The sequence below is a fragment of the Paroedura picta genome, chromosome 4 (genome assembly GCF_049243985.1).
Source record: "Paroedura picta isolate Pp20150507F chromosome 4, Ppicta_v3.0, whole genome shotgun sequence".
Classification (NCBI taxonomy): domain Eukaryota; kingdom Metazoa; phylum Chordata; class Lepidosauria; order Squamata; family Gekkonidae; genus Paroedura; species Paroedura picta.
In genome coordinates this window covers 55,779,359-55,806,157 of record NC_135372.1, presented here as the reverse complement: position 1 = coordinate 55,806,157, position 26,799 = coordinate 55,779,359, and the positions used below count along the sequence as shown (strand labels likewise).

General features: G+C 43.8%; 1 protein-coding gene across 2 annotated transcripts in view; it reads left to right on the top strand.

The window, feature by feature from the left end:
• The window catches only part of ABCA4 (ATP binding cassette subfamily A member 4), a 139,490-nt gene that overhangs the window by 5,196 nt on the left and 107,495 nt on the right, over window positions 1-26,799 (top strand). For both annotated transcript variants that reach the window (XM_077332933.1, XM_077332932.1), the window contains exons 2-6: window positions 4,746-4,889; window positions 12,583-12,676; window positions 14,281-14,422; window positions 15,609-15,745; window positions 19,557-19,684. In XM_077332933.1, coding sequence (XP_077189048.1) covers window positions 4,824-4,889; window positions 12,583-12,676; window positions 14,281-14,422; window positions 15,609-15,745; window positions 19,557-19,684 — 567 coding nt within the window. In that variant the 5' untranslated portion in view covers window positions 4,746-4,823. The remainder of the gene's footprint in view (window positions 1-4,745; window positions 4,890-12,582; window positions 12,677-14,280; window positions 14,423-15,608; window positions 15,746-19,556; window positions 19,685-26,799) is intronic.

The window sequence follows — 26,799 nt, the reverse complement described above, 5'->3', positions numbered from 1 at the left end:
TGCTGTTTTTAGCAACCTGTTGCGGATATTACATGTTCTTTATATGCCTAATAAGGTATGGGCCTACAATCTCATCAAAGATTATTTCTTAAGTCTTTGTTCCAAAAACAAGTGTCCCGTAGTTTTGCCTTTCATAGGGACTGCTTGGTTGGCCTTTTCCACTTTAAGAGTTATTTCTTCGCACTTAACCATATTATTAAAATAGGACCGGAATGTCCAAATCATTGAAGGCCATTTCTGTATAAATTTAGATTGCTTCCACAGAGTGTCTTCCCACAACTATCCAGGGGGTGGGGGGTTTCCACATGACATTCCTGGTGTGGCCACTCACCTTCCATGTTTTCCCCTGCTTTGGTATAATCTTTCAGAAGAAAACATACTGAAAGCAAGTTTGTGAAAAGTGGATGGGGGGGGGGGGGCTTCTGCACTTTTTCACCCACATCCAGTGACGTTCTCCCTCATGCCCACTGCCTCCCCCCCTCCCCCGCCCCAGCTACCAGTGGTATTTTGGCCAACTATTTTAAAAATAGAGATATCATTTTAGTGTTATATTTGGAACATGTTCCTATCTCCGTACTCTTAACCTGAACACAGATTTTGGTCACACTAGTATTTTGAGAAGGGGTTAGATTCATTCAGATGGAATTCTTTGCTAAGCTCCAAATTTAATATCCTTAAAAACATATCTTCTGTGGTAGAAATAGCCAAGTTCCGGAATTTAGGTTCCAGCTGTCCATTATTTTTGTTTACATCTCCATTAATTGTTTTAAAAAGTCTATACCCTGCTGAGTTTAGAAATCCCACACACTTAACTCAGAATCCAAGTAGGTCAGCCTCAGCCTACATAGGTGGTAACACCAAAAAGCCAATCATCTTCCAAATGGGATTTACAATTCAATTAGGAAAGACCTTTGTCCAATCTAATCCAGAAGTCAGATGTGGCCACAGTATTCACAGAGCACTGTTTTAATGTATCCTTGTGTAAATTATTAAATTATATCTTAATTTGTTTAGATTGGCAGTCTTCAGAGGCTTTCTAAAGATATTCTTATGGGGATAAAAGCTGATGGTTTGTACATTAAAAAGAGAAACTGCCTTAGTGGGATAGCCTTTAGCGATAGTGCTCATACTACCACTTCTGTGCTCCACTATGTTCTGGATTGTTTAAATTTTGGAACAGATTAAATCCGTTACGTGGATGATTTATCAGAATCATCTGTGAGGTGCCAATGTGTATGCCAATAGGAAGGAAAAATGGGGCTTTTGTACATTTAAGAAGGAAAAAATGGGGCTCTTGTACCTGATTCTGGGGGCACCTTTGGAGCAACTGGAACAAGTCCCGGGCTTTGGACCAGAATGTGGTAATGCATGATTTGTGGTAGTCCAGAACTTTAAAACTATCCTCAGTTTTTGTGGTTGGATTCAGGAATAAGTCACTACCAAGGAGCTGGGAACCAACTTCAGCCTCCTTTGAGAAAGACATTGCTAATGCATGGGAGCCAATTTTTGCAAAACTAGGCACCTGGTATCTTCCCAGCCCTGTTACAGGATAAATATATTCCTGGTTACCCACAAAAATAAGTACCCAGCGTAGATTTCTAGTTGTACAGTGGCAACTGTCGTCAAGATCCATCTAATAAAAAGAATATCGACAAGGTGGGAAACGATAGGCAGTGTCACAAGGGACAATTATATCCAACCCCTGTCTGCCCCCACCCATAATAATAGGCATGGAAGTCACCTAATGGAGGCATTTGATACTAGAATCAAATCTCTCAAAGTACTGTCATACGTTAAGCAATCAGTGTATGGAATTCACCACTGCTTGATCCAGTTGTGGTTACCACCTAAGGCCTGGTTTAAATGTGAATCTGTTATGGTAAAAGAAATCACTCGTGTGATTTTGTACTCCCACAGCTTCTTGTCTAATCTGGGCTGCTTTGAGCCGCTGTGCTTAATCAGCATGCCAGTGCGACACCTCCCAGGCTGTAGACCTCCGGGGTCCTCACTGAGCAAGCATAGTTCTTTTGCACAGATAGCGGCCTGTGAGAGGGCAAAGTCTTCTGTGTGAATTCTTTTGCTTTGCCAGCCTCTTGTTTAATTTGGCTCTCAGAGAGATTTTGTAAGAATAGGCAATTATGTGAAGGATCAGTCTAACTAACAATAATAAACTATGACAGAAACACCATGTAAAAGGACAGTATACTGTGGGATACCAGATGCTGGGAACAAATAACAGAGAAAAGCCAATATCTTCCTGCTCCACTTATCAATGGCCAGGGCTGTTTCCACACAGGTGATTTTCACCACCTTGGCTTCCTTACAAGAGAGTTGTTTGGAAAGCATCCACAACATGCCATCCTCAAATCCATGATTTTTTGCTAAAGGTAGCAGCCAATGTGTCCTTAAACGCTGCATGGATGGGAAGGTGTACATTTTTGCAGTGTAGGGTTGCCAGATGCAGGTTAGGAAACTCCTGGACATTTGAAAATGGAACCTGGGAAGGATAGGAACATCAGTGGGGTACAATGCCACAGAGTTCATCCTCCAAAGCATTCATTTCCTCCAAAGGGGACTGATCTCTACAGTCTGAAGATGAGCTCTAATTCTACTTCCCACCTGGAAGCTGGTGTCCCTGGGCTCTGCTCACATGGCAACACCATTTTCATTGCTTCAACTCTTATTTATTTTTAGACTTTTAGGCTGCCCCTTTCCAAATTGGTTTCAGGGTAGCTTACAACAATATGATAAACAAAACCCCAAGGACGATAAAAACATACAAAACCTGATTTAAAAAAAAGAAAAGAAATAATTCAACTAAGCAATCACTCAGACCATGTATAGTTCTCCATTGAATTTGACACACAGCCAATGAAATTGCAGTTACTGACCTGGCTGAGATGGGAGCAAGCAGCCTGGGAGGAATCCCAGGCTGGAGGGACTAGGCAGGGAGTCATTTGGATGGTAAGGGTGCAGCCCTTGGCCTCAACCCAATGCTTGGTGGAAGTCACTTTGGAAGTTCCGTAAGGGCCTGACTCTCCATTGGCAGCTCATTCTACCAGGCTGGAGCCAGGGCTGAGAAAGTCCTGGCTCTAATCAATGCCAAGTGCACCTTTCTGGGGCCAGGGACCACCAGCAAGTGAAGTGCTCTTCAGGGGGCATATGCAGAGAGGTGGTCCCTCAGGTACACAGGTACCAGACCATGTACTTAAAGGTCAAAACTATGACCTTAAACCTGATTCAGAACTCAATCGGCAGCCAGTGCAGCTGCTGGAGAGCAGGTTGAATATGGGTTCTCATAGAATCATAGAGTTGGAAGGGACCTCCAGAGTCATCTAGTCCAACTCCTTGCACATGTAGGGGAGAGGTCCAAGGGGCAGGTGGTCAGCCTTGTCTAAGCAAGCAACCTGTTCACCTTAGTATACAAAAATCCCCTGAAGCCTATAAACACTCCCCTGAAGATGGCCAGGTGGCCTGCAGTTCTCTTACTGTGATAACTGTTGGAGGAAGGTTATGGCAGAGAAAACTGATTTTGTCCACAAAAAAAGCTCACAAATACTTTACAGCTTAAAGCCAATTGGCTGCTATTTGGGTATCCTTCTACAAGGGCAGTAAGAGACTGAATTACCCTAAACAGTTGAGCCAGGCATGAGCTCAATGACACAATGGAGGCTGCATAGAAATTTCTCATTGCTATTTTCACTGCCATCTTGTAGGTTCTCATAAGCATCCTATAAGATGCTCCTGCCATTTCATTGTGAGTCTTCCTCCAAACTTGATCTAAACATTTCCCCATACATACCAACAGGCTTTTTCATATTTTTCTAAAATATAGTGTATGGCAAGCTATTACAACATGCCAGTTGCAGCTTTCATTTTTTTTAAAAAAAGGTAAGTCCCTAGACCATTCCCTTTCAGAGTTATAAGTCCTCTCCTAAAGGTCTAAAGAGCTCTGGAAAAGGCCCAGCCATTTATGGACAAAAACCAAGGCTTGAAGGTTGGTAATACTGTTGTTTTACCCATAGCCACTGAAGTCTCAGAGGACATTCATTTCTTAAAGCTGCAGTTAATGCTCCTATTTTTAAAGTTTTTTTAAATTAAGATTTTAGGATTTCCCGAAAATCTGGAGCTTTTATCAGATTAGTAGAAGAATCTATCCGGTTTGTTCATGGTGCCTTCCTCCTGATTTAAGTATCCACAGATGAGGCCATATTGAGAATTAAAAGTATTGATAGGAAATCTATGTTGCGTATTGCAGTGTTTACTTTAGGTATCATCTTGTTTTTACTACATTATCTTCTACCTTAATAGCCTACCTTCTGCCTTGTGATGTCCTGCCTTACACCATTGTTTACATTTTTTGCCACTTGCGTAATCCTAGTCTTGTTGTACTGTTTATTGGATGTCTTAGGCTATCTCATTGAATTGTTTTCTAGATTTTTTTAATCCACCTTGAGTCTCGTGAGAAACGCCTGTGGGGATGCTCTGTGCAGATACCTTGGCACTCAGTACTGAGGGATATGAAACAGACTCTCCACAGAGTGGATGCAGCCGCAGACCATTTCGATATTAATGTCATTCCTAGCACAATGCATACAAACACAAATGATATAGTTTAGTTCCATCTCAGCACACAACCAATGTACGTCCTACTTGTATCGTCCAACAGATTTCCTGGTTCAGCTGGACTTTGGTTAAGGCCCTCAAAGAATATTTGGCTATAAGTTTGTTTTGTTTCTTTCCAGAACTCAGTTGTCTGTAAGAAGATAACAACAGAAGATTTCTCTTTTCTAAGTCTGGAATGCTGCCAATGCATAAGAAGAATGAGCTTCCTCAGACAGGTCAGACTTCTGCTATGGAAAAACTGGATACTTAGGAAACGACAGAAGGTAAATCATTAGTGTATTTGCGCTGATATGAAATACTGTTAAAGTATGTAGTTCATAGCCTTTTAATTCTACAGTGATATGTGCTGTTATGTAATCCATCCCAATCATGAGGTACTTTTAACATTTCCATTCGTTTTTAACCCATGTTCATGTTTCTGAGTATTTAATAAACAACTTAATGGCATTCAAAGGAAGAAGATGTAACACCTATCTCCCAAAACAAACACTGGGGAATTATCCTGTTCTGACAAATGGAAAGCAAGGTTCAAGGATCACAGGCAACTAACAAATAGGGAAGGAAGGCAGGAGCTGAAGATGGAGACTAAAGATCTTGGCAAGTGGCAGGCAGGCAGGCAGGCAGGGCCTAGATGTCTGCTGCTTAGCAGTCAGCTCCTTTCTAGGCTAAAGCACAAGCTGTTTGAAAGGAGATGTTGAAATCACAAAAATTGAGGCTCAACTGCGGGATTATATAGTGCTCTCTCCCATAGACAGGGCTACGTTCCGCTAGGATCTTGAGAGCTGTATGTGGGAGGCCCTGGACTGCCAAATGCGCACTTCTTCACCTGGTTCAGGCTTCAGCTCTGGTTGAGGCCAAGCGAATCTCCTGGGGGCCAGGAACCACCAACAGATTAGCACAAGGCCCTGCAGGGAGCATAAGATGATAGGTGATCCCTCAGGTATGTGGGTCCCAGACCAAAAAGGGTATGGGACAGTATGGACAGAAGGCCTTGTATGAACACAATGCACAGTATGGACACAGCTTATCGTATGTACACAAAACTACGGGGTGGGGAATTCAGTTTAAACACAGGAAGGCGTACTTAACCCTTTCCACTCCCTGACATCTTACCTCCCTGTAATCTGTCCACTGATCTGATCTTCTCCCAGTCAGTTTCACTTCCTGAAGAATGATTCCCATGAGATAAACAGGTACAAAGGGTAATTATGATTGTTATTTGTTTGCACCATGTCTTAATTTGATTTTTGCTCCATGTTTTTATAAGATGCTTTAAGGGAAAGATGGATATAAATATTGGATGGGAATAAATCGAAGGGAAGATGGATATAATTATTTTAATTAACAAAATGATGCAAGGAGAAAACCCCTGAAACATTCTTCAGGCTTCGAGAAATCCCAGAAGTGCAGAGTATGGTTGGGAAACATAGTTGAGAACATGCCCACCCAAAGGCCCTCCCTTCCCACCCCCTCCAGGCCCATCATTCAGCATTGGGGTGGGGGAGTGTGACATGACCGTATATGGTCATATCTCCTGATAAATATTTAACAAATGTAAAAAATATATTAAAATTAATTCTCGCCCTTTCAAAAAACCCTTCCAGAGTTGTCTGGACTCTCCAGGGTTTCACGAAACCCTGGTTGAAAAACTTTGTCCTAGCTAGACAATCAAACCTTTTCATGAAAGCTTCAAACTGTTGATAGTTTTTGTGTCTCAGAATATTTGAAACTTCTGGCTTTGATCTCCTTCTCTGGCTCTCTCTTGTTTCTCCTTTTTTCTTGCAACATTCTAAGGCTCTGGCTCTGCTCTAGCAAAACACCACAAAGACATTTTGCTCGATCAGGCCAGAATGCTCAGCACTTGAACAGCACTGAGCTTGAACAGCATGGAGTGTGTGGATTTTTGCTGGGCATCCCAGTGACTCCAAATGAGAAACAAAACAGCAAGGAGGAAGCTGCTCTGAACTGGAGCAAAGTGAAACACTGCTCTTTTGTTCTTCATTCTGAGGAATCAGGAAAAAGATTTCTAACACAATATGCAGTTCCCTGTTGTCAAAGTGAAAACTCAAAGTAGAGAAAATAATTTCCAATTGGAGTTTGGGGGTGGGGAAGGGGGAGGATCCTAGGAAGCCTAGGCGAAGGGTAGTCAATCTGTGGTCCTCCAGGTGTCCATGAACTACAATTCCCATGAGCCCCTGCCAGCGTTTGCTGGCAGGGGCTCATGAGAATTGTAGTCCATGGACATCTGGAGGACCACAGGTTGACTACCCCTGGCCTAGGGCAATTTGGAGAGGGAGGGACATCTAGCCACAGCTGGCGCATGGGGTTTTCAAGGCAAAAGACCTTCAGAGGTTGGTTCCCATTGCTTGCCTCTGTGTCACAGCCCTGGTATTCCTCGGTGGTCTCCCTTCCAAATACTGACAAGGGCCAATCCTATTTAGCTTCTGAGATCTGACAAGATTAGGCTAGGCTAGACTATCCAAGCCAGGGGAAGGACATATATTACTGACATATTTTTGGCTAGCTTTATGTTGGACCTGAGAAGTCACCATACACTGAACTGTAAATCAAATGCTTATGCTCAATTGCCACGACATTCTTTGATTTCTGGAACATGCTCAGTTCTCATGAAGTTGTTTTTGGTTTGCAAACAAATACTCTATTATAGAACTGAGAATTCAGCAAGTACCTAGAGACACCTCTCTTGCCTGTGGCCATAGCTGACCATCCTACTGACGTTTTGATTGATTATCAAGTATTGATTGATATTGCACTGCTCATATGTGGGGTCGCGATGGTTGGACACGACTTCGCACCTAACAACAACATACCTTGCCTTGGGGGGGTTTGCTGTTCTCCTTGTTGCTCACATTGGCATTGAATTTTGTCTTCCTGGTCCTATTTCATTGTTCAATGGATGATTCATGCTGTATGATTACATTTCTCTTTCTTTTTCATCTGTAACATGCCTTGGGCTGTAAATAAGATAAATTAATAATAATAAAACCCTGAATGTGATGTTGTCTCCTGTGCAGATTTTCTTGTAAGTAACTCTCCCAAGTCAAATGAATTTAATTCTGAGTCAGTGTACATAGCTGTGCACATTGTATTAGACTTACTTTTAAATAACAATGATAAGCTATTATATGTATCGGCTACTTAGCAAACCAATATCTCAGTGGTTCAAGCAGTAAACATGTGTTCTAGGTTACAGTTGGGGGGGGGGTACAAAGACAATGAAGCCCAATTGTGTCAAGCATATGCTCTCCCCCACCCTTGTCTAGCTAAGCTTCACCCATTACTGCCAGATTCCATCCTAGCTAAAGCCCTGACCTCTCCCATTATTTCGCCTGACACACCAGATTCTGACTTCAGGCTGCCTTATTCCCCTGAGCTATGTCCCTGATCCGTCACCTTTTGCCCTGACTCTACATGCCTGCCATTAAGATGCTTTAAATTAAAAGTCAGCAACCCTATAACTCTAAGGTGGTTGTATGATGGAGGAAAAGAGCTAAACAGTGCTGTGCGAAAGAAAAGATGACTGTAATCTGATGCATTATTCAGCATAGGATTTCACAGTACAAATAACTCTCAGGCAACCCACATTTATTTTTGTTTTTCAAAGCAAGCACTTGACTTGAAAAAAAATCTGCCACTGTCACCCCAAATCCACTTCAAATTCTCTTCTGCTAACCTTGATGTTGAATAATCACTGAATGTGTCTCCTGGGCTGTGCAGGAGAAACTAGCTTGGTAAGATTCTTTACTTCCTCTTCTGCTTGGCCAGCTTAATTCAAAGATGGTTTCTCTCTCTCCCTCTCTAAGTTGGAAAACACCTCAACTTCTTTCTGCATTAGATTTATGCCAAGATATTCATTTTTGGTTGATGGAAAAGACAGGGCCTTAAATGACCTTGAAACAAAAGCAGTGTGATGTAGTGCTTGATCTCTATGCCAGTTCTCCACCTGGCAAATTTAACCCAAGTGTCTTCTGAATAAAATAACTGCAGTACCCATTAGGGGAACAGAAGAAGAAGAAGAAGATTTATTTACTCCCATAGGGGCTTTGTCTAGGCACAGCCTAATCTGTGAGACCCACAGGGATGCCAACTTTCAGATGGGGCCTGGGGATCCCCCAGAATTACAGTTTATCTCCAGACTACAAAAATCAATTTCCCTGGAGAAAATGGATGTTTTGGAGGATGGACTCCATGGCATTGTACCCCACTGAGATCCCTGCCCTCCCCAGGCTCTATCACCAGATCTCCAGGAGTTTCCCACCCTGGATCTGGCAGCCCTTTTCCCTGCTGGTGGCCACTGGAGACCTGGCAACCCTACACATGACCCCAGCCTCAGCCCATCCTCTAGCTGGCCTGTCAAGGGCAAGATAATCCTCCTGTGTCAGCTACCTGGTGAGAACTGTGTTTGATTTGTAGTGTTATGGTAGCTTTGGACTGGAAGCTGAGACTATAAGGGGTATTGTAGCAGAATCTCCTGGGCATGAGACATAAACACTTCTGAGGGAGAGGAGTGTTAGAGTCTGAATATGGTTTGCTGAATCTCAGGGTATATTCATTTCCCTGTTTTTCTATGACCATGATGTCTCCACACATGCTACAGGGAAGGAAATTTGTGTATTTGTGTAAGTGCTTTTTGTTACTTCATGTTTACACTTTCAGCACCAGAGCAGCTTGGGGATTTCCTTCCTGTGATGAAAAACTGAAGGTGCCCCCCTCCATTTACTTGCTTCTCTGCATATTTCTAAGCACTGGGCAGCAGGAAACAGTGGAAAAAACAAATGTGAGGCACAGCTCAAATGCTACCATGGAGAGGGGAAACAGAACTGAGTCGGGGGAATGTATTGTGTTTTGCTAAGCTGATTTTGGTATCAGGATACTAATATTGTTTTTGAACTAGCTTTGCTAGAGCACTTCCTTTGGCATCACTGTCATACCTGTTAATAAACAAACAGACTATAAGTCAAGGGCACTATAAGTGCCTCAGATGTTGTAAAAATATTTATTCATGTATTTATAATTTAATTCCTAGACTACCCCTCCCTACTAGTGGGTTCAAGGCAGTTTAGAGCAATGATGAAACATTTTGAACAAGAAAAGTGACATTGTAGAGCAGTGGTCCCCAACCTTTTTATCACCGGGGACCACTCAACGCTTGACAATTTTACTGAGGCCCGGTGGGGGGGGTAGTTTACTCCTCTACTCTCAACCACTGCCCTAACGCTCTCTGATCGCTATGGTAATGTTTAAACATCCCTTCAAAATAAGATACAGACACGCCACAACAATGAACATAAGGAACATTTTATTTTCATGGAAATTTTAACTCATGACAATGACAAATCAATGGGAACCCTGAGCTTGTTTCTCTGCAATGAGATAGTCCCATCTGGGAGTGATGGGAGACAATGACACCCGAAGTGTGTTGGAAAGGGCCGGGGGGGGGGGAGAAGGCGTCCTTCACGGCCCACCTCCAATTAGTCGACGGACCAGATGTGGTCCGCAGCCAACAGGTTGGGGATCGCTATTGAGTGTTGGTGTTCCCTCCAAAAAAAACCTACCTTGATCATCCCATTAGGATGAGAGATGTCCAACATTTCTGTACTTTTAAAAAATGATGTGAGTAAAGTAAGTAAAGAAGGAAAAACTTTATTGCATAGGACCATATGTGATGTGAGCAACATAGTTTTGGGAGTAGACGGGCAAAGGAAGAAAGAGAACTGCTTTGAAAAGGCTTCTGCATCTACCATGACCATCATAGCCAGAAGGCAGCTATGGGCAGCAATATCCCAACTTAGACCTGAAAGGGCGGGGGGTAACAGGGGCCAGCTCAGGGTCTCCCTGATGATGAGCCAGAGATGGAAAAGCTGTTATATAAGATACATGTATTTCTACTGACTAGCCAAGGCAGAAAAGCCTGTTTTCTTCTCGGTGTGTATATCCAACATGGTTATTTATTTATTTAAATATTTATATTATGCCTTTCTCCCCAGCTTATGACATCATTCTTGTGTTCTCCATTTTATCCTCACAACAATGCCGTAAGGTGGCTTAGGCAGAGAGTGACTGGCCCAAGGTCATCAGGCTAGTTTCCATGACAGAGTGGGAATTTGACCCTGGGTTTCCAAGATACTGTTTGGACACTCTAGTGACTACTGTCATACTGGCTTCCTTGACGACTTTCTGTGTTTCATGTGATTCGAGCTGTCCATTAGGCTAGAACCCAGCCTGTGACCCACAAACTTTGAGTTATAGCCCCACAGTCCAAGACAAACTCAGGGAGACAATGAACTGCTTTTGTTGTGAGGAAATAGTATTTATTTTCTCAAGATGAATGGGCTAAATTATTCAACTTCATCATATTCCAGATTGTGAGGAAGAGCTGATAATGTGAATTCAGTATATAAAGGTTTAAAAACCTAAGTGCTCAACAGAGAGGGAGACAGCAAAATGCATAGCTGAAACTGCTGTCCTCAAGCTAGTTATAACAGAGCTAGGGAATGGGATGTCTTTGCCTTTTTAGTAAATTGCATCTTCCAGGAATATCTGAACATTGCTCATCTGGCCTTCTTGTTCTCCTTGTAACCCTAAAAGATTCTGATTCCAGGGTGTCTGATAACGTCCAATGGCTTCTCCTTGAGTTTGACAATTTATCAGCTTACACCCCCATGTTGCGTGCATTCAGAAATACCAGATTAACAACTATTTTCTACCCCCCACAAGCAGCAGTCAGTGAATTGGAATGAAGATTAGGAAACATTGGCCTGTCTCCAGTCACTCCACTCAGCAAAACTAGGAAGCTTTATTCAGCCTAGGGCTCCTTCCTCCAACTTAAATGGCCCCTTGTTCAGCATAAGAGTTACTTACATTGGAGGAAGGTTTCTCAGATGGAGGAACTTCCTAGAGCCTAAGGTAGGATGCTACCCACGGCATATGATGCTGCCACATCTGATTTCTGCTTTAATTAAATATTACCAGGGAGAAGTATGGTGTATTGGCAGCCATAAGATAGCACACAGCTTAGCCCTGAGTCACCAACCATAATAACACAATGAATTACAGGGCACCGGTACACACTTCCCTCCTCTTTGCTGTAACATTTCCACAGTGGGAGACAATTATTGCTCAGCTCCATTTCACACATTGTGTAGCAACAAACAAAGATTTTTCTGCCAAGTATACATGAAAACACAGACTGCTCCAAATGTTAGTCCTCTAAAATTGCTCCTGTATGGTACAGTAGTTTTCAAACACTTAATTGGTCACACTCACACATTACATTTTAGCTCAGTGGTTTTCAACCTCCCTAATGCCACGACCCTTTAATACAGTTCCTTATGCTGTGGTGACCCCCAACCATAAAATTATGCAAGTGTTCTTTCAAAGAAATTAAACCGAAACTGACCAAGGGCGTGAAGATCCATTGTTTTTTTTCTCCAGGATTTCTCCGTTCAGTTCTGCCTCTTGTTCCACCATGCTAACCTCACTCATTTCTGCTGCTCTAGACAGACGAATGCTCTATGTCTACCCCGCAAGGCTGTTGTGTAGATAGCGCCCTCCTGCCAAGCTGCTAGCCCTATCATGACCCCTATGAAAGGGTAATTCGACCCCCAAAGGGGTCTCGACCTCCAGGTTGAGAACCATTGTTTTAGCTGCATATCTTAAAGTGTAATTTGTGAAAAGGCTATCTCTCTGCTTTTCCTTAGAAATATTTTGAGGACCACCCCCTCCCCACAACAAAATTTGGTCTGTTGTGCAACAGTGATTTATTGGGCATCTCTAGGCCTTGCTAGCTGGTTTATAGTCTATTGTAATTGATGGTTTTGCTTCTGAAAGAATTCTTTCTTACTGGGATGATGGATTCGTGTTTTATAAGAACTTGGGAATCCTGTGGTTGCAGCTTGTGTGTGCAATTAAATTATCTAATTATTTATTTTTCAGCTTCGTCTTCTGGTTGAGATTCTATGGCCTTTGTCGTTGTTTCTTGTCCTTGTCTGGCTGAGGAGTGCTAACCCAGTCTATCGTCAACATGACTGTAAGGGTAGCATCTATAACTTAAATCTATCCAATCCGCTTCCCGGCTTTGTTTTTAAGTAAACTGACCGTGTAATCTCTAACAGTTTATATCCTTCTAAGACTTTAATAGACACAGAAAAGTAGGATTCTGCTTGGTCCTATACTGTGAGAAACCTACCATGCAAAAAACAAACAAGCATGAGGAGGGCAATCAATGGGGAAGGTAGTGGGCTCACCAGGGCAGAGTCTGCACTTATTTTGTTTATTCCATTGTAAATCCTGTTGAATTCAGATCGCTTTGAACTTGTGTCTTCCTCTCCTCCCCTCCCCATTGAAACAGGAAAGTCTTCTGCACGTTCAGAAGGGGGGGAGCCAAGCCTCTTTCTTTTCTTGAAGGGGGTGGAGGAGCCAGGCAGGGAGCCTCTTTCTTTTCTTGGAGGGAGGGGGGAGAAGATCGAAAAAGGCAGAGAAGGGAGAAAAAACCCAGGACCGACAGAAGTTGAGAGAAATTAGGGGCTTCTCCTTTAAGGCAAATTTGTCACATGACCACCTGTGGCCAATCACAGGTCCTCTACCACGGAGGAGAGCCCCGATTCAAAACAATGCGATTTTATAATATATTCAGGATTAAAAGCACTCTAAGATATCGCACAATAAAGGTCACTCCGGATCAATCCTTCTTGCTGCAGAAGGAAATTTTAAATCGCCCCAAATCCAAATGGAAATCGCATTCTGTGTAGAGGGCAGGGACTGAATCGATCTGGGGTTGGAATAAAAGCTCCGTGCAGTTTACACCCAGAAGCAGAAGGGAAGCACAGCCATCATTGCAATGACATGTTTATGCCACTTCCGACATGACCCAGAAGTGACATCATCATGCAATGCTGTCAGGTGACACTCTATTTGGTTCAATTTGCTTTCTACCATAGAGTTTTGTCCCAAATACCAGAGTTTCACCTCAACAGCGGCAATGCAATATTACTTTTGGGTCACTTTGGGAGTGATGTAGGTACACAGATGTAATGTTGGCTGGGCTTCGTTCTTGTCGTCAACCTGTCGTCCTCCAGATGTCCATGGACTACAATTCCCATGCAAATGCTGGCAGGGGCTCATGGGAATTGTAGTCCATGGACATCTGGAGGGCCGCAGGTTGACTACCCCTGTCTACATGCATTGCGCGTGAGTGTTGCAACTGTGGAGGAGGGAACCTTAAGCCTCTCCTTTTACAGGGCAGTAGGTTGCCTATTTCTGCAAGAGGGAAAGAAACTAGAGCCTGTGTGTGTGTGTTCGTGTCCCTGCAGCCCTGCCAGCATGTGCAAATATAACCAAGGTAGTAAAAAGTGGGGCATAAAAACCAACTCCTCCTTCTTCACCATCTCCTCTTTTTACTTCATCATTGTTATTTGAAAATGGCTGTAGTTCAGATCTGGATTAGTACTACATATCCCTAGAATTCACCCTCCTTGGTTAGAAACGTGGCTTTAGCATCATGCTAAATAGCTGTGCTGTTCCCCTTACAAGAAGCTCTGAAAGAACTCTTTATAGAAAATGCTGTCTTCACCTGAATTATTTCATTCACTAAAGCTAGCAGTTAATTTTCTGATTTTCTTTTCTCATATCCAGGTCATTTTCCAAATAAGGCAATGCCCTCTGCAGGAACTCTGCCATGGCTACAAGGCATCTTCTGTAACATAAACAATCCTTGTTTCAGAAGTCCTACCCATGGAGAGTCTCCAGGAATTGTGTCCAACTACAATAATTCCATGTAAGCAGAGAGTTTCTTGTATCATGGACCAAGAAAATATATATTACAGATTGCTTTATGATATTTAAAGTGCCTACATTGTAATTAAATATGGTGTAGCTATGCAACTGTGCAATCAAAATGGTTGGCTATGGCTCAGTGGGAGAGCATGTGCTTAGCATGCAGAAGGTCCCAGGTAATCCCACAGCACTAGTTGATATGGAAGACCTTTACCAGAGATCCTAGTAAGCCTCTGCCTGTATGAGTAGACAATACTGACATAGAGACCTTGATGGACCAATGGTCTGAGTCAGTATAAGGCAGCTTCAGGTGTGTTCCTTGTTATTTTAAACAAGTCTTACATCCAGCTTTAAGGTAGCCTTGGTACACCGTGGTTAACACTGAAAAAGGATAGGGACAATTTGCATGGATATAAGCCAGAGAATACTTCTAAGTTCTTAACCATGGCTGAGAAAATTGGAAGTGTTACATCTATTCCATAGCTGTAACAGAACTTTCAGAATTTTCTATTTTGTGAAATCAAGGTCAAAATGCCACAGGCATTTTCCATGAACAGCAGCCAAGAAGCAGCTGTCCACTCTTCCTTTTCAGTTCCTTTATTTTTACATTTTAGTGATGAGCTCCTGAATTATTTAGTCACATTCTTTGAAGTCACTCATGCTCATCCTTGGAATATGGACAGAAAACTATGGTTCATTTACATTGCATTATGGAAACCTGGTGTATTCTTGTGGTGACATATTCATTTTTTCATGTTCTCATGCATATGTTCTGAGTGATTATAATTTATTCAGGCCTCCTCTTCCTTTGGAATGGAGAGTAAGAGTCAGGTGGGTAAGCCTCACAGAGTTAACCACATGAATGTGATAGCTTTACTAGGGGAGAGACCATAGGTCAGCGATAGAACATTTACTTAACATACAGAAGGTCTCTGGTTCAATTCCCAACATCTCCAGTTTTAAAAAAGACCAGGTAGTAGATGGAGTGAAAGACTTTAACTTGAGATCCTGGAAAACTACTACCATGACCAGACAGTGCTGACCTCGATAAACCAATAGTCTGATTCAGTTTAAGGCAGTTTAATGTGTTCACCCATCATGTATCTCCAAGGAAGTCAGATGGCACCATGGGAAACTAATTTCAACAAAATAGCTGTCAATGCTATGGAGCATTTTCTATCTTTCAGTTTAGCAAGAGTGTACCAAGATGCTCAACAGCTTTTACTGGAAGACCCTGAAATAGAACTGGACAGACTCTGGGAAGAATTGCGCACCTTAACCCAGTTTATGGAAACACTGAGGACTCATCCAGAAAGGTTTGCAGGTAATGTTCTTTTCTGCTTTCTTTCTTTCTTTTTGCAACAATTGATAATAATATCCTACCTCATAAGAAGAAATGTAGGATGTCACACCTACGTTTATTGAACAAACGGCAAATGAAATTCCCTGTCTGCGGTCCTTGCCAGCTTCCCCATCTGTTTCCTTGCCCCTCTGCCTGCTGTCTGTCTGCATCCTTGTTACTGTGCCTCATTGGGTAGATGCAGACTCCTTGTGAAGTAGGTGAGGTTGAGAGAACTCTGAGGGAAATTGTGACTGGCCCAAGGTCACCCAGCTGGCTGCATGTGAAGGAGTGAGGAATCAAATCTTGTTTTCAATATTAGAGGCTGCTGCTCTTAATCACTACTCCAAGCTGCCTCTTGAGTAGCATTCAGAACTGTTCAAAGCACAGTTGACTGCAAAGGACTTAGAAGGGTGTAACTTGCTAGGTCCTCTCAATTCCTGTAATATAGATGGAGAATAAATGGAGGTAGTGACAGATTTTATTTTCCTGAGCTCCAAGATCACTACAGATGGGGACTGCAGCAAAGAAATTAAAAGACGCTTGCTTATGGGGAGGAAAGCTGTGGCAAATCTAGACAGTATCCTAAAAAGCAGAGACATCACCCTGCCAACAAAAATACTTCTAGTCAAGGCTATGGTATTCCCAGTTGCAATGTATGGCTGTGAAAGTTGGACCATAACGAAGGCTGAGCGTCAAAGAATTGAGGCTTTTGAACTCTGGTGCTGGAGAAGGCTCTTGCAAGTCCCTTGGACTGCAAGGCAAACAAACCTGTCAGTCCTAGAGGAGAGCAGCCCTGACTGCTCTTTAGAAGGCCAGATCCCGAAGATGAAACTCAAATACTCCTCATGAGAAGGAAGGACTCTCTGGAGAAGAGCCTAATGCTGGAAGCGATTGAGGGCAAAGGAAGAAGGGAATGACAGAGAATGAGGTGGCTGGATGGGTCACTGAAGCAGTTAGTGCAAGTTGAAATGGACTCCAGGGAATGGCAGAGGACAGGAAGGCCTGGAGGATCATTGTCCATGGGGCCACGATGGGTCAGACACGACTTTGCAACTAACAACAACTTGCTAGGACAGCAGCACTATTAACGGAGCACATAGCTAAAAAGGTAAAGATATCCCCTGTGCAGGCACTGAGTCATGTCTGACCCACACTGGCCTAAATGCTTGGGATAAAAAAAATATAGAATGTAATGGATTGTTCCTACTGCTTTTAGTAGTAGATAGAGTTAAATGTTACTCTGATGTTAAAAAACAACCACTGGGCAAATCCAGTTCTTGTCCATGTTCTCATCAGGATTTAAATTGATTGATATGTAAGGAATGCATATAGATTTAAATCTATTGAGTAATTAAGGGATAATTTATAGCCAGCTAGAAATGTTGGCAGGAACTATTTAGAGTCTCATTCCATAGTCATTTCTTCATATCCCTATAAATCTTTTCTAAATCACTGCATTTAGAATTGTATATGCCACCCCATTGTACTTTCAAGAAAGTTTACAAAATCCAACACGTTAAACTTCATTGCTACCAATAAAAACATGGACAAAGCAACAAAAATGTTGTTATCCAGCATAAAAACTTCCAACACATGCATTTATTCATTCTCGTATTTAAACCCTACTTGGTTACCTGCAGGGATCCAAAGTAATTTAGAACAGTGGTCCGCAACCTTTCTAGGGCTGCGGACTGGCGGTGGTGGGCAGGGCGATCGTGCAGCTGCGCATGCCGCGCATACGCAGCCATGCTTGTGCAAAAGCGGCCGATTTGCTTGTGGCCTGGGAAGTTTTTTACTGCAGGGGGGGAGGGGGGACCACTGATTTAGAAGACAAAAATTGCAATACAATAAAATGACAAAAATAAATGAAAACTACACCATTGGCTGGCTCATTTGAAGACACGGGCTGTGGGCCAAGGGGACAGGAGTTCTTTGGCTGTTGCCCTTTGGCTTGGGCCTAAAGTCTTCACCACTGGTCTTGTCCAACCATTCTAGACTGACTGAAACAGGAAGGGAAGAGCCAATCCTCAGCAAGGTCTAAAATTGGAGGCTCTCTAGACTTTAATGAATGAGAGTACAAACCCTTGGGCAGCTCCACAGTTTCAGTTCCAGTTTAGTCTCCCTTGCAAGGTTACCAACCTCAGGGTGAGGGGTGAAGTTCTGGAATTACAACTGATCTTAAGGCTACAGAGATCAGTTCTCATGGAGAAAATGGCATCTTCAGAGAGTGGGCCTTATGGCATCACATCCCAGCTCAGCTCCCCCAAACTCTATCCTTCCCAGGCTCTGCCCTCAAGTCTCCAAGCATTTCTCAGCCTGGAGCTGGTGGCCAAACTGCCATGGCTGCTTGTCTCATGCAAGCCATCACCTATGGTTGCCACCTTTGAGTTGGGAAATTCCTGGAGTTTTGAAGGTTGGATTTTGGGGAGGGCAGGGGCCTCATCAGGGTCCAATGTCACAGAACACACCCTCCAAAGCAGTCATTTTCTCCAGGGGGACTGATCTCTATTGTCTGGAGATCAGTTGTGATATGAGGAGATCTCCAAGCACTGAGTTATGTCTGACAATTGGGGTGACGCCCGCTAGCATTTTCATGGCAGACTCAATACAGGGTGGTTTGCCAGTGCCTTCCCCAGTCATTACCGTTTACCCCCCAGCAAGCTGGGTACTAATTTTACCAACCTTGGAAGGATGGAAGGCTGAGTCAACCTTGAGCAGGCTGCTGGGATCGAACTCCCAACCTCATGGGCAAACAGCTTCAGACAGCATTTCTGCTGCCTTACCACTCTGCGCCACAAGAGGCTCTTGCTGTTGCAGTTACAAAGAGGTTAATGTAAATCTGTGAAAATACATTCAGCGCTATTTCTATGGGGTGGGGAGAAGGAAATGACCACTCCTCTTTTGTCTAATGAGAGAGGTGCAACATGCTGCATGAACTCTGAAAGACTTTTAGGGGTCCCACACAGAAAATCTCTAAAACAGCTAGGCCAAGGTTTGATGGGGGGAAAGGGTCAATTCCAAAGAATACCCAGCATAATGATTAATCCAACCCTGGCCTTGAGAAATCAACAGAGGAAATGCAGGATTTTCTGAAAGTCTGCAACTATCTTGGAGAGATGAACTGAAGAAATGGCTTCTCAAACTATTTCTCTTTGAATGAGAGGGTGAAAGCTCTCTTTCTCTCTGCAGGCTTTGAAACATACCATTCCAGGGCCACACTCCAGGCCTTTGGAACTTATTCTCTGCTCCTTGAAATATCAGGTCTTCCCTTTATGAGCTTGCCAAGTCTATTCATCATTCAGAAACATAAACAAGTATGGCCTAAGTGCCGAGCCTGTTGTGTAATGTGTAATAGAACTGTCAGTCCACATTCAATTCCTTAAAAAAAAAAAACACCTCAATTGCTGTTTACACTTAAATGACTGTGTTAACCAGTTTTGCTCAAATGCCCCTCCTTTCCCAAAAGATCTAGCTCCTTCCCAGCCTTCCACTACCAATTCTATAGCAGAGTGTGCTGGGAGATCCTTGCACATGGTCATGTTCTATGAAAAGATCTGTATGTGGACAGAGATGTTCATTCAGCACCAGGGCTAGAAAGAAGGAAAGGACAAGGCATCTCTGACTCAGCTACCATCATGAGGGATGGGGGGAGGTTGTGGGACCTTAATGAATTGCAGCCAGAACAACGGCTGGCTAAGAACTGCCAAGTGAGCACGTGTTTCCAGCTCCGACTCTTAGCCTTGCTGCTCCACCAGATCATGATGGCCTTCTTGTCATTTCTGTCTTTATATAGGGAGAGGGATAAGAATCCTGGATATCTTAAAAGATGGAGAGACCCTAAGTGAGTTTCTGCTTGACGATATAGGCCTTTCTGAGACGGTGGTTTACCATCTGATAAATGCACAAGTGCGACCTGAACAGGTGGGTTGATGAAATGTTGCAGGAAACTGTGTGTACACAAGTGTGTTCCTATGACTTATAACCAGCAATCTTATATTAAAGGTCTAGAAAATACTAGCCCCTGTCCTAGCAGCCAGAAACAGGAAACAGTTAACCTACAACACAACCTACAGGTCCAGCTGCGTCAACAGTAGCAGTTGACTACTGATCAGACATCATGAAAGGCCTTCTGGAACACTGGCCCAAAAATGTTGCCAAGGAGACCACCTTAGAGGTCTCTGCTGAGAGTGAATTCTACAACTCAAGAAAGGCCATGCTTATTGCTCTCACTGTCCTCCAACTGGGGAAAAGGTGGTACATGGACCATTTTTAAGGGACAGAGAGAGATTTAGATGGAATGTTCTTATCTATACAGGGCATTTCTGCGCGTGATAAATATCGTGAAATGTTTGCTGAATGTAGGTGGCATATTCTGACCACTCCGCATGACGTCACCTACATCCAGTTTATGGGCAGCAGCCGGCTCGCTACATCCTCCATTTTAAAGCGCAAGTTCGGGTATCCCAAAAAGTGGATTCACCAACCCAAAAAGCGTGATCCACCAACAGGCAACCAGCAAAAGTAACACATGGAGGGTGAAATGTGCAATAGTCAGCTCTGCAAGGTCCCGCTCTCACTCCTGCCCTCCCCCCTCCACTTCCTGCTCAGCAAAGGAGGCAGGGCTGGGGTGATGTATGTGTGAACCACCCCTGATTAATTTGCCCGGATCAATTGGAAGGGTGGCTGGGAGCTTGTTGGGAGCCTTTTAGCTGTTTTAAATGACAGGGGGAGGATCTGCCTCCCTCCCCATGTCTTCTGCTGTCTAGCTGTGTTTTTTTGGGGGGGTGGGGGGCTTTAAATAATGTAGCAATGCATTTTCATAGAGGTGAATATGTATTGCTACATGTAAGTCTTAAGTAAAAAAGGGGGACAAGATGGGGTTTTATATGTTGTTACCCGCTACGAGCCTTAGGGGAGTGGCAGGCTATAAATCGAAGTAATAACAACAACAACAACAACAACAACAAACCACCAATTGGTTGGCCCCATTGACTGACAGGCCGAGGAGCGGTGAGTGAAATAGTGGGTCGCTCTCTCGTTTGTGGTTTGCGCAGGAAGGCATTGAAGTGTGGAGGGGATGAATAGCGTGATTTAATATCACGGTATTGTTGGTTGCAGGTGTTTTGCCATTTTGACTGTAGAAATGCCCACCGAATCTGCTCATTTTGGGGACTGTGATATCTCACTTTGTGGATTCCCTTAGGAATAAAACAATCCAGAGGTGGGATGATATTATAGCTGTAGAGGATATTTTGGAGAATATAGAACATCTTGTCCCCAAAGCTTCTTTTGAATAACTGCAGGTGTACTTTCAATGCAAATCATGGATTGTTGCCTCAATGTTGGTAAAAAAAAAAAAACAACCCAAAATTCCTGTTGTGTAGTGAACACCATGGCTTAGCTTGATGAACTACTAAACCCTTCTGGCTGAGGGTGCTTACATGGAGTAACCAATGAAATCCTTGCTAGCAGAAAGGCTGGCAAGGTGGACAAGCTACTTTAACCATGAGTTAGGTTAGTGCAGACCATGGTTAATGTAAACAATGGTTTGCAAACCAAACAGCAGCTTCACATCCTGGTCCCTAAGCAGGCATTCAGCTGTAACACTTAGCTGTGATTAAGAAAACAATCTATTCTTATGCCAGTATAAGGCCTAGTACTAGAAGTTGCCTTCTTTTATTTGAAGTTCTAAGGAGCCTACAGGAAGAAAAAAATGTCCTGTACCTTTATTAGAGACTTAATGTGTGAACATGCGTCATTAAAGCTTTTCCAGTTTGGAGGTAAATAACATCACCTTTCATTAACCCTTTGTTAAAAGGACGGGACGCTTTTCTACAGGTGGATGGCAATCCTAACAAGACAGGAGAACTAACTGCAGGGCATTGTTTGCCCATGACTGATCCTGGCTTGAGCTCCTTTTGTAGCTAGGTGTGAATAATTCTTGTTTCAGTGGAGGCAGAAAAGTTGTGCAGGAGGAATGCTGGACACTCCATCTTTTAACTCTGCAGAGGGACAGATGCAAAGGCATTGTCTGGGCTTCGTCAATCGTGGATAGATAGGTCTCCTGCCTTGTATTCTCATCAGATAGGATGCTTCTTTAATGGAAACCGAATTATAAAAGATGATGATTTGTGTGTGACTCAGTCCTGCCAGGCTGCCCTTGCCCCTTCTGTCCTTGTGGCTGGGGAGCTGGAAGAGGAATGCTTCACTTATGAATGAGGGGCTGCTGAATCAGATCTCTGGAATGAAAGCCTTTCTGACTGTGAGTACAGGAAGAGGAAGAAGGGAATAACTCTGGCTAGAGAACACAATTCCGCTGCCCCCCTCCCCTCTCACTACATAATGCCCCAATGTGGGAAATGCGTGTGGCTATTTGTGGCCAGCAGGAGATGGAATTAATGAGCTTGCTTTTCAGTCCTTTGAGATTTTGCAAATTGTAGGTGGTTTGCATGATCACGGATGGATTGTTCAGCCAGTTGGGTTCAAGCTGGAGCCATAGGAAGCTCTCTGGCAGCTCTTTGAATTGCACAGAACTTTTTTCCCCCCTGGCAGGGGAAAGAAAAATTTCCCTGCAGCTTGTAAACTAGCAATTTTGCCAGCACTACTTTGCCAATAAAATAAAATTATTTGTACCCTCTCTCCAAATGTCCAGTCCAGCTTGATTAGTCCACCTTGCAAAAAGGACGCAGTGTTCATGGTAACTGCAGGACTCCTCTATCTCCTTTCAGAAGTGCTGGAAACCATTCAGCTGCCAGAGTGTACAATGCCAAAGCAGTTCTAACACACCACTAAGAAAATCACACAAGTCCTACTTAGACGTTTGTGTGGGTCATGTGCACTTCATTGTACTTGCACTGCTGACTTAGATTTGGAAGTCTTTGTCTGGTAAGAACCAAATGGCTAAGCAAAACAGAGAGGAAGAGAATCCCTGGTGATTTCAGATACAGCAAAAATGTTTTGAGGGAAATTTTATTCCACCCACTGACTTGTCAAAATGGCCACGTACCTAAGTCAGGAAACTACACACTACCTGTGTCTCCTCTAGCCCATTTGCATGTGCGCTAAATTCATAGGAAGAGGCAGGTGGCATATATGTGTTGACTACACAAATTAATCTACTGTGCATCTGCATGGTGTGAACGCATGGAAGAACTGAGGGGCTTTTCGCAAGCCTTCAAAATCGCACAATGGTTGCCAATTGAAAACGCTATTGATTTGCCGTTATGCACAACGTCGTTGACAATCTGCCACACACCTGAAACCGATCCGCAAAAAGCGCTTCCTTGTAGCGCTTTCAGGGAAATCCCCAAAAGTGGATTCACCCTCCGGAAAGCGATACACTCCTGCAACCAATCTGCAACACTAGCGAAAAAGACCTGTGCGTTAACATTGTTGCGGTTTCTACAAAGTCCCTCCCCCTGGCTCTCTCCTCTGATCTTCCGGCGAAGTGATTGCCATTTTTTTTTTCTCTGAGCGAGCGGGGATAAACGCACCAGCGAGCCTCTTTCTGTTTAGAGGCTTCCCCGGCTTCAGTCCCTCCCCAGAGTCACTAAGCACAAACAACACTTTGGACACAAACAACAGAGAAGCCCGTTTGCTGATGTATTTTCCCTTTATTTTTTAAACTGTTTTCGGCCGAAAATCGGGCCCGTGAGAGGGGGGGGGATTTTTTTTTTCACTCGGAGGGAGCGTGGCAACGATCAAACGACAGCTCAAACACACCGGGCAGCTGGATGGGTCTCTCCGTTGCAACGGGTGTGTTTTTTTTTTTTAAAAAACTTTCTTAAAGGGAAAGGGGCTGTTTGGGAGCATGCTAACGGCTGCCCATTGGCTGCTTGACGGCCAGGGGCGGGACGAGTTAGGCAATAGCGCTTCCTTTCTAGCGATTTTTGCCTGTGGGAATTTTTGCCTGTTGGAAGCCTGTGGGAAACGCTACAAAACACAACTGGATTCCACTACAAAGGCAGGTATGCATAACGACGAATTCCACTATTTTAAATGGCGATTTTTCATTCAGCAACCAATTTGCTACAAAGATCCCGGTGCGGAAAGCCCCTGATCCTTCCCCATGATCAGCAACATTTGGATTGACACGGGGGAAGTCTAAGGGCAAGGGAGAAGAATGGTCATTAAAAAAAAACACTGAGGGAAAAGAGTGAAACATGATAAAACTGTGGTGGCAGTTGCCACTGAAACAATCTTAATCTCATCTGCCCCGCCAATTGGATTTCCAGTGGCCAGTCAGAAGCTCTGCCCGGCAGGTGCTCCACCTGGTCCCACTCACTTTCTAAAATGGTTGGTAGGCACCAGGAAAGATGTTGGCAGTTGCCATGGCACCCACAGCTACCATGTTGGGGATCCCAATCTGTAACTATTATAGAAGACCTAATGAGCTTTTGGCCCTTGCAATTTAAAGGCCAATGAATCCTGCAACAGATGGCGACCAGAGCTAATGAGAATGTGGGGAAAGGAGAGTCAGCCAATCATAGGGAGAGCCCTCTAAGGCCCGGCCTCCATGTGCTGTGGGAATTCTAAGGAGAAACCCCTCCATTTGGGGGTAATGGGAAGATTCCTTGCCACAGATTTTAATGTTGGACCTGTTTTGGCAGGACAAAACAGCTGAATGAGGCAGCAGAGCAACTTTAACGTTTGTCTTTGAGAGACATTGTAGGATAACATTTAAAGGACAGAGGCCTCTAACCTGGAAAGCCAGGTTTGATTTCCCCACAGGCAGCCAGCTGGGTGACCTTGGGACAGTCCAAGTTCTCTCAGAGCTCTCTCAGCCACACCTCCCTCATAGGGTGTCTGTTATGGTGAGAGGAAGGGAAGGCAATTGGAAACTGCTCTGAGACACCTGAGGCCTGCTGGGTGACTGCAGGCCATTCCCAGTTCTCTTAGACTTCACACAGCCCCACATCCCTCACAAGTTGTCTATTGTGGGGGGAAAGTGTTTGTAAAACACTTTGAGACTCTTTTGGGCAGTACAGGGTACAAACAGCAGGGTACAAAAATCCAGCTCTTCTTCTTCTAAGGGGCAACTGTGAAAGAAGCATGTGGGCACATAACATTTTATCAACAGTAAAAGAAATGGAGACAGAAGTTGCAGGGTAGATACTTGTGCATTGTGACTATCCATGTGGATTAAGGCAGGGGGACATTTCGGTGTCTGTGGCCTAATTCACACAAGAAGGGATCTGAGGTTGAACGCAGAATAGGGGGGAATTGGCTGCCATATAATCTCCCCTCTAAGAAGAGGAGACTTCATTCACATATCTGAAGACATGGCTCTTGAAAGCTCATTTGTAACAACTATGCTATAATTCCCAAAGGTCAGTCCTCTCCCACACTGCACAAACATTCCAAACCACAGCTTCTTGATACCCGTATCTCCACTCCCATGTCCTCATTTGTTACCACACCATCACAACCCCCCCCCCCACATACAACACACACATTCAACCCCATGCCCTTACAGACTGGACAACTCCTCCCCTTCCTCTTCCCACCGCCAAGCTGTAGCACCCGTTATTCTGAAACCTACAAAGTCTCCTGAGTGCCCGTCCGCGCCACAACCCTCTGCAATCACACACCCTTCACTGGCAGTCTTCAAGCAAAGGCTGGATACACACTTTTCTTGGATGCTTTGGGATGCTTTGGGCTGATCCTGCGTTGAGCAGGGGGTTGGACTAGATGGCCTGTATGGTCCCTTCCAACTCTATGATTCTATGATTCTGTGATTCTACCCTCATGCCGAGCCACACAACTACAACCCAAACAACACACCCATGCATCCACATGTCCTTCCAGAATCAATGACTCCTGACTTGTGCCCGATGTATTCCTGGATATAACGGGCTTTGCCCCTAGTTTTACATAAAAGAGTATTTAATCCCTCACCCACATTCTGAAGTCCAGGAGCGTTTCTGCCCTGTCAGTTGCGGTTTATTTATTAGGGTTTACTTGGAATAACTGTGATTAGGATCTACCCCCCTTTTTAAAAAGCAATCATGTGGAGGAAGGAAATTTAGTCAAATTAGAACCCTATTTCTGGGGGAGAGGAACTGACCCTTCCACCAATACCACTTTCTAGTTAATTGGCACTGCTCCTCCCCAGCTGCTCTTTGCCTCATGTGGAAAACATGCAGATCCTACATGGGGCATGAAAGCAGTTCCATAGAGGGTGTGGCAGTGTTGATGCACTGTGGGAAATAGATTAAGCGCTAGGACTGAATTCCCCTCTGCCCTCTGTTTTAAACAATATTCAAAAGATCTGATAGATCTCCAAGGTCTCATTTCCTTTGGACCTCCAACTGGTCCAGTAAATGTTGGGGCATCATCTGGGAATGCATATGTTTTAGGGAAACATCTCTCATTAGAAATAACATCCTCTTGCTGATTGCCACCAGTGCATGAATTATTTGCTACGTATAAACTAATGTTGCTACTGAAATGCCGCGAGATACTTTGCCCCTATTAGTCATATATCCCGTTTCCACCTTAAATGCTGTTCTGAAGACAGAATGTAAAGAGGATACCCGTCACGGAAAGACTCCCCATCAGAAGCATGAGAATCTTGCAAATAGCTGGACACAGCTGAAGGGCTGACCTCACAGTGCCCTGGGAGTGCAGGAAATGACACACAAATGAAAGCCAACACTAATCTAGAGGCCAGCTAAGTGAGAAACTATTTAATTCCTCAACTCAAAAGTCCTGCGTGAACAATAGCATGCTGATAAAATTACTGGAATTTGTTTCTCGGCCGCTGCTTTCAGGCTTCACAAAAGATAACACACACACTGCTGTTGACTCATAACAAAAGCTCAAGGAAGACTGGTTAAAAGTCAGAACCGCAAGAAACAAAAGACGTTGATGCCTACCCCTTACTCTTCAGAGGCATTCTGTACGTTGAGGCGCTGTTCTATCAAAGTTCCTCATGGTGATTAATGGCAGTGAGCCCTGTTTAAGTCCTACTTCCATAGCTTTCATCTAAGTAGATATCCTTTATTATATTGGCTTATGTTTCTCATTTATCATTT